At 36.5% G+C, this 9,166-nt stretch overlaps 1 protein-coding gene across 1 annotated transcript; it reads left to right on the top strand.

Annotated features, from left to right (window-relative positions):
- Positions 1 to 2,719: 2,719 nt before the first annotated feature.
- LOC128866645 (transcriptional repressor protein YY1-like) lies at positions 2,720 to 3,231 on the top strand. The gene has a single exon (XM_054107541.1). The coding sequence runs from the start codon at positions 2,807 to 2,809 to the stop codon at positions 3,080 to 3,082; it is 276 nt and encodes a 91-aa protein (XP_053963516.1). The 5' UTR covers positions 2,720 to 2,806; the 3' UTR covers positions 3,083 to 3,231.
- The last annotated feature ends 5,935 nt before the right edge of the window (positions 3,232 to 9,166 follow it).

Below are 9,166 nucleotides of genomic sequence, written 5' to 3'. Positions count from 1 at the left end.
GCTCAAGTCTTTCGTTTAGTCACTGGAAACTTGACTCATTATTCCGAACTGGCATTATTTTTGTTTTCCTTTTATAAAGTAAGAAATTTTGCAAGCACAGAGCCAATATTGCTCATTGAAAGAAAGGGAGAGACGGAAAAATTTATTGCTTCTCCACAAACAAGCAGTTGGTTAAGTGGCTCGTCCATTTTCAATATATCCCAGCTATAAATATATGCTCTATATCTAGCGAAGGCCAGACAGCGGCAATGAAAATATTCTGTGCTATTCTCCTCCTCCATCAAGATGTACACAGAGGACTATCGATGTTATCTATGGTGACCGTATGTCGCCCCATGGTTTGTGCGCCATCATTAATCGTTAGGATTATCGTTAGGGTTCACTTCACTCCTTCCCTGACTGAGAAGAAATTTTGTTGCCATATTGTCAGCTTCCTGAAACACTTCGTTATTCTGCTTGGTTCTAAAATTGTGCACAGTATCCCGTCTAAAGTCGTAGTGTTACTGTCACTGAAGACCTTGAATTTATGTCCTTGCCACTTTTCGCTAATTATCCAGTCTGCAATTATAATGCCCGGTTTCATAAATCCATTTAAAATCTATCAGGCTGTTGAAATTTAGTGTTGAGCAATTTCAATACGATGCTTTACTGTTTTTAAATGTGTGAAGTTACTGCCTAAATGCCATTCCACTTCAACACAATTTTCAGTCTTGGAGCCGTCGGTGTAGAAAATTCTTACGGAGCTCCCCAAAAGGGTATCTGGATCTATCCATTGTTTGCCAACCGTTTCAGCAACTCTCTGTGTCCGGCACATGTATCGGTGCCTCAACCAAAAAAAGTGCAGTCGGCACATCGTTTTCATTGTCTTCTCTCGGATCGCTAAGTCAACTTTCCCAAAGCGTCTGCAATATCTATGCATATCCTCCATTGCCATCCGTTTAACATAAAACTCGTACTTGTTACCATGATTCTATGCCGCCATGCTACCGCAGAATATGTGACAAAGGGCCCAAACCACGATTTAAAAAAAAAAAAGTTTATTCTGGTAACATTTATTTTTCTGTAGTTTTATTTTATTGAATTTTTGTTTTCTTTTCTATTTTTAAGGCGTACTGTCGTACTATTCTCGCTGGGCAATCAAGCTCAGGCATTTTGGCTCTCACTTTTTTCTTACACCTGCGGACAGTTGTACGAAACGGTTAAAACACCGTTTGGTCTCTCTACCCTAACTCAATCATACCTTTTCAGAAGCATTTACTTCATGTCAGCATGATCAAGTCAGGATGGACAAGCCGCTCTTAAAGACAACGTTAAATGTTTCATTCGATCTCGGCATTATTTATCGTGAATATGTTACTGCCGAGCAGACAAGACCCAATTTTAAGCACATTTCGATTGTTTGAGCTCCAATTTCATGAATGGCAACTTCGATTTCGTGTTTTTAAGCATCAATCGTCTCTGGATGGTTCGCATAGCATTTGTCCTTAACGGCTCCCCACAAAAAATAGTCCAACGGGCTTAAATCACAGCTTCAAGGCAGCCAATTGATATCGGAATTCAAAAACGGTAGTTAAAAGTTCGAGTGTAACTTTGGCAGTGTGACAAGTTGCACCGTCCTGTTGAAACCAAATGTCGTCCATATCATCCTCTTCAATTTTTGGAAACAAAAACTCGTTGAGCATGTCACGGTAACGCTCGCCATTTACTGTAACCGCGGAAAAAGAAGAAGACTCACCACTTTGGAAATAGGTTTTCAATATTTCCCAATTTTGTTCAAGAGTATAGCGTCCCATTTCGTAAATGTCAAACCTTTAAGTAAATTATGAACATATTTGAGATGTCATTTGTGTTACCATTCTCAAAAAAATAGGTGGTTCAAAAGCAAACGCTATATGGCCCACCCTGTACTAGACAGTTCCACTTTGATGTTCTAGAGCGATTGGCTTGTGTTTTTTTGAAGGAGCTCTGCCTGACAACGTGGTACCTCAGGCCCCTGCACTTGCTGATTGATGATATCTACGTCGATAACTGATGAGCAAACCAGCCGAAGCTGCCACAATAATTCAAATTAACAACTTTTTTCTCCAACATGTCAAAGTTTTTCTAAACTTAGAATGGATGTTATATTAGTTAGTGTTATTAACAGTATTGAAAACATTACTGGTGTATTCACTGTAAGGTAACATTGCTCAAGTACCCCTTAAATGCAGCAACTCTGATATCAGTAACAAGTGAATATCTTAACGTTATTGACACTATAGCGTTATTCCCTCGCATTGATCAATTCGCAGAAACTCTATAATATATTGTATTTGTGAAAGTCGCCAGTTTTCCGAGAGATTCATTCATTAACAGGCATTAATTCAATAATAACAACTAAAAATTGTGTTGTTGACCTGCACAGTTAGCGATGATGAATTATTCACCAAGCAAACGCATCCGATTTTGTTAACACCCACTCGCACGATTATGCGGTAGAACACGCCTTAATCACCCTCTCGTCATTCATGTGGACGGACAGTGGTTTAAACGTTGTTTCAATTGTTGTTACATGACAAGGCATTCTAGATAGGCACTTGTTGTTCTTCATTTTAAGTAATGCGCGACATATTTATGACTGATTATTTTAATTACGTTACTATCTAACATTACTTACATCTATTGCTTATATATTTACATGCGCACGCCGTTTTGGACTATATAAGCAATGAAACTTCTTCATTCCAATCATATCGTTTGTAACTCTAAACGGGCCACTATCGCTGAAACAAACAAAGCTTCTCCTTCGAAAAGGATAACTATCGAAATGAAATTTCTCACTTTGTGCTTGGTGTTCGTGCTGTTTGTAGCACTTTTCGTTGATACTTATGGTAGTCCTGATGAGTTGGGAAGCATCGCCAATTTAGAAGTGGTTGAGGAGCCTCTATCGTTGTTGGATGTCGTTGAGCAGGGACATGAAAATGAAGGCGATCGTTTGACGCGTGGATATCGAGGTGACTATCGTGGTGGATATCGTGGCGGATACCATGGGGGCTATCATCATGGGCATCGCGGTGGTCATCGTGGTCATTACTATCACTAAATTGCTGAAAGGATTATCTAAAAACGGAGTCTCTAGCTAGTGAAATATCTGTTAATAGCTTCTGATTGAATTGTGAAAATTGTAAGCGAGTGACTTTTATGGAATACTTAAAGATATTAATAAATACACGGAGTGGATTTTAAAACCAAGATTTCAGTTCCTTATTTTAGATTCACCCATTAAAAAGTGCAATAGTTCTCCAGAAATAAAATTTAATTATTGTTCAACACTTGTTTCAGAATCAGTGAATCAGATCTAACATAAATTAAGGTGGCAGACCACGGCGATGGTATCAACATCAGATAGTTATATTATTTATTTATTTATTCGTGACGAAACTATTGGACGTAGGCTTTTTCCACATCAGCTTAAAAAACATAAATCTTACAAAAAACAGAAACTTTTTAAATCGTGGCTCCGTTTCACGGCTCCCAGTGAGGAACTTTTTCTAGGACATGATGGGCGTGATAGGCACCGGAATTTTTTAATGGAATCTGAAACCAGTAAATGAATTAAAATCATCTGCAAACTGACGAAGCCGAAGCCGAATGGGTTGGTGTGTGACTACCATTCGGAAGTGTGCAAGTTTGAATCTCCGGGCATGAAACACCAAACAATAAAAAAAGTTTCTTCTAATAGTTGTCGGCCCTCAGTTGACAAAAACGTTCCTCTGAGTGTAATTCTTCCACGAGAAAGCTTCTCATGCAAAAGAAAAATCATCTGCCATCCAAAGTTAGCTTAAAACTGTAGATCCTTTCATCGAGACGCGCACCACAAATTGGTAGAGGAACTCACCCGAGCTCAACAATTATATAAGTATGTTTATATAATTATATAAATATAAATATAAAAATTACGCTGATAAATAAATAGAAAAATTACGCTAAAGGAGCACTTTAATGTTTCTTTTCAACAAGAGTTAGTTAAAAAAATTTTAAACATTTTAAAAATTAACCAATTAAAAAATCTTACATCAGCCTGTGTAAATTACATTTAAGAAGATGTGTACCACTCAATTGGCTCAAAAATATTAAAGTTATCGTGCCCACCATTTTGAAGCATGTGGTTTCGAGCAAAAAGTAAGGGAAGATAAAAGAAGTTCTCTGCGATCTCCTGCACCAATGCTTTCGAGTAATCATAACTTCCCTAATTAATTAGATTTCATGTCGTTAAATGCTAATAGGCTCATCGCTGTAACTGTGCCACCTATTTTTTTTTATTCAAGCGCACATCGGTTAATTAAGTATTACATTTGTATGGAACTAAATGCACACTTATGAATTTCCTTTACTTAAACTAAATTTATTCAATTTTTATTCGTGGAAAAGTATTGTAGTTTAGGGCTAATAAGCAAGGATTGGTTCATGTTGCATGTACAATAGTAAACAAGGGTTTGGATATCGCTTGGGTAACATACATATATATATAAAATTCAGGTTTGTAATTGAAAAAGGAAAAATAAAACTATATATACAATAAGAAGAACATTGCATCGAAAATGGTGACAGTGAAGCGTTTACCTCCTTTTTTCTTTTCATCAGCCTCCATTTAATTTTTTTCATTCAAAATAGAGAACTTTAATTAATGCAGAAGATGCAAGAACGACTGACCGTATGAGCTCTTAAATGCTATCAAATGCTATCGGCTAAGAAATTTTCCCGACTCTAACATAACTGAAAAAAGTTAACATTTCTAAGCACAGTGAAGAGATATTAAAGATGGCGTATGCTAAGTTTCTAATGAATGTCTGTAAACGATTGTTTGTGAAAAATGATACTGTATTACTAAATTATACTACGAGTACAAAGTGCAGCTTATGGTTTAAAATGTGGACGGAGACAGGTAATTTATATAAAAGTAAATAATGCCTATAAATGCTAAAATGCAAATTTATTTCACCTCGAAACGAAAACTAAATGAAATGTAATTAAACAGTTTTGTTATTTATACCTGGCAGAATATAGAAACGCGTATTGGTGCAAAAAACTGGAATAGAAATAGAGGCCTGGGCTCAATAAAATAATTTTGTACCATAAATATCGAAATGAACAAACCGAAACGAATTTAACCTTTTTTATTATAACTTGAATAGATATTATTATAATACAGTAAATATTTTGAAATGGTTAGGATATTTTATAGTTGCAGAGAAATGTTGTAAACTGTTTTAGTGGCCTCCATATATTAAAGTTCAAAGTCGAATTAACAATGAAACAACAAATGATTTATTGCTTTTATTTATTTGCTCTATATTTATTTGTCGACATTTCAACCTCAATTAGAAGTCTTTTTCAGGACTGGAAAATATAAATACATATTGTCTCGTTAATAATTTCAATCATGAATAGATAATAGTAGGGAAATATTAGATGTTGATTTTTGAACTAGCAATAGATATAGGATTGTTCCACTTTAAGACATAAATATTTTTGATATATTACCAAACCCGACGCTTAGCTGCGCCTAAATCATGTATGAAATTAATGGAAAAGGTAGTAAAATAATTCTAGTATATAATTTCACCCTCATTCCTTATATTTCTTCAACCGTCTCTCAAGAACGTATTCTTGCGATATCAGCTTTTGTGGTTAAGCTAAATGAATAATAGCCTTTCCAACTTTATTTTGCGTATACATCAACGATTTATTGATGAAAATGCTGATGACATTGCAGAATATAGTTGTCTACATTGCCACGTACCACAATTCTATAGAAATAGTTCATTAATGCGAATTGTTTACCTGTATCACCTGGGCCGAGGCCACCTGAAACGAGGTCAATGGAATTTTTGAAAATCCCAATTAAAGTATTATTGACATGTATTATACCATGTTCTGTAATGACTTGTATGTCTTGTTACTTCTATAGAGACTTCACAGCATACATTTAATTGCTCTTTTCCACCTTCGATGAAGTATCGGGTGTACAACTAATTAATTTCGTGTTTGTTACTAACCTCATATCTATTTATGTAGTCAATATTTTGACATTACCAGCTCTTCTAAGTTAAAGCACGCCAAAAAATTAAATACATTTGATATGTTACAGTGTATATTAGTAAACACACAAATTTTTTTATTACAACATTTGCGGGTAGGTTTGCTTTTGTTCTTCAATTTAAAGAAAAGTGCAACAGAAGCACATCTTTTACTCTTAGAAGCTTATCTTGAATATGCTCCAGAGGTAGAGTATGTCAGCAGTGGTTTGCATGATTTAAAAGTGGTGATTTTGACACAGAAGACAAAGAGCGATCAGGTCCATCAAAAAAGTTTGAAGACGAAGAATTGGAGGCATTACTCGATCAAGATCTATGTCAAACTCAAGAAGAGCTTGGAAAAACATTGGAAGTCACTCAACAAGCCATTTCTAAACGTTTAAAAGCAGCCGGATACTTTCACAAACAAGGAAATTGGGTGCCACACGAATTGAAGCCGAGAGACGTTGAGAGGCGATTTTGCATGTCTGAAATGCTGCTTAATCGCCACAAAAATAAATCGTTTTTGCATCGTATTGTCCCTGATGATGAAAAGTGGATTCATTACGACAACCCAAAGCGTAAAAGATCATATGTGAAGCCAGGCCAACCAGCCAAATCGACACCAAAGCCGAAAATTCATGGTAATGCTCTGTATTTGGTGGGATTAGAAGGGTGTGCTGTACTATGAGCTATTAAAATCGGGCCATACGATCACATGAGAGCCACACAGGCAACAATTGATATGTTTGAAGCAAGCAATAACCGAAAAACGGCCAGAATGGGCGTCCAGACACGAGTAATTGATTATCCATCGTGACAATGCTCGTACCACCTGTTGCAGTACCGGTCAAAAATTATTTGGAAAATGCCGGATGGGAAATTCTACTTCACCCACCTTATAGCCCAGACGTAGCTCCTTCTGATTACCACTTGCTTCGGTCGATGCAGAATCACCTTTCTGGAATACGATTCTCCAATGTTGAAAGTATTAAAAAATGGCTTGATGACTTTCTCGGCGCAAAAGATGAGAAGTTTTTTTGGGATGGAGTCCATAAATTGCCTGAAAGATGGAAAAAAGTTGCCGCTTCCGATGGACAATATTTTGAATAAAATATGTTTTCACTTTTGTACTTAAATATTTTTTTTTTTTTTAAATACGAAATTAATTAGGTGTACGGCCAATAGACTAGGAGAAATGCATGATAATTATCAGGAACAGAAGTGTAAACTTGCCCCTGAATTTTAAAAATCTATTCAATGGCACTTTTATCTGATCAAGCTCAGGTAGCCCAACTATTTCTTCCGCACAACGCATTCCCTGGGTTTCTATTTTAAATTTCTTTACTTTGCAGTGCTGGCACGTTTCTTTCCCTCTTCGGATTCTAACAACTTTACATGTGCTACTATATGAAACGTATAGATCGTACGAAAAAGCAATTCCGAGGTATTAAGCTCGGTTATTTAGATATCGCAACTACAAAAAACTTCGCCGCTGATCCAATTGTTGTAGGGGTTGTGTTTTTCTTTGTTTCCTTGATTCAAGTAGTAAGACTTTAAGTCTTTCTTGAGATCGCCTTTGAGAAGTGCTGACTCTTACAGGTTCATTACAGTTCAAGCGTTCTTCGTTAGTTCAATTTTAATCGTTACTGGGTTCTTGCTCTTGATTTTCGAGAACCTTGATAAAAATTTGACCAGAGTGAGTAGTTACACTGTACAGCACTCAGCTGGGTATTACATGCCTATACTTATATATATACAGGGCCATCGAGGTAAATCCGGAAAACATTTCGAAAGCTCTGGAGCAGTTGCGTTAAGTCTAAAACCGCTGATAAAGGAACATATTTTTACATTGATATTGGAGTACCGGAGTAAGTGCTAGTGAAACGATGTGTCGAGAGCAGGACAGAAGAGCTACGATACTAGAGTCACTTCGCGCCAGAAAAAGCCCTAAAGAGATAATTGAGTGGTTTGGCTACAAAAAAACGCAACCCTGGATGGACCGCGTGGCTGCTGGAAGAGAATATGTGTTTCAGCAGGACTCCGCACTTGGCCGCAAGGCAAAGAAGACTCAGGCTTGGCTCCAGAACAACCTACCCAACCACTCGTCACCAGATTTTTGGCTACCTTCAAGCCCAGACAGCAATCCTCTTGATTATTACGTGTGGGGCACAGTTGAAGCAAAAGTTAACGCGAAGCCTTATAGTACTAAGAACGCTCTGAAGACAACCATCGAGGAAGTGATGACCACAATGGACAAAGAAGAGGTAGCTCGCGCATGGTGGCGCTTCAGGTCCTGGCTGGAGCAGGTAATTGCACGAGATGGAGGTTACATTGAATAATTTTCAATTATGATATGTGTACTCATATTATACAAAGTTAAGTGCAAACAAAATTATTTTTGAGTAAATATCCAATAGTTTTGTTTTTAAGTTCAACATTCCGGATTTACCTCAACGGCCCTGTATATATATATATATTGCCCGAGGTTCATTGAAGGACCAAAGGGCCTCAACTAAAAAAATTTTGTTACTCGTTTTGACAATCGCCCAATTATATCGATTGGTTTTAGAGCCAATATCATATTTAAAGATTTATAGTTAGATCTAAAATAAAACAATGTTAAGCAAATGTACAAAAAGTATACATGAGGCTATTACAACAACATAAACAAGTTGTACTTTCTTAGAACTATTATTTAATGGGAAAGTGCTGCACTCAGCTAGTCGGAAATGTGGACCAACTCACAAGGTAATATCTGTCAATACAAATTGTTTTCGTTTTGTCAAGCAGGTTGCAAGCTGCGAGTCGAACAGCAAACCAAGAATCCAAATTTTGGTGACGTGGTTGTCTCATATTTCAATTTTGAGATCAAAAATGTGGCCTCGTGTAGCCAATATAGTAGTAGTAGTAGTATTAATTGCAAATAAAAGTAAAATATACAAAATTTGATAATTACTTATTCTAGTATTAAGAAAAAAAAATATTTACAATAATTTAGCGACAATGTTTTGAGTTTGAAATACGATTTAGAGCTATCTCGACTAAAGCGCCACCTATCGAAATATCTTGAAATTTTCTTGGAATAGAGACTGGTGAAACGAAAGACT

Source organism: Anastrepha ludens, chromosome 6 (genome assembly GCF_028408465.1).
Source record: "Anastrepha ludens isolate Willacy chromosome 6, idAnaLude1.1, whole genome shotgun sequence".
NCBI lineage: Eukaryota > Metazoa > Arthropoda > Insecta > Diptera > Tephritidae > Anastrepha > Anastrepha ludens.
This window is presented reverse-complemented; position numbering and strand designations above follow the sequence as displayed.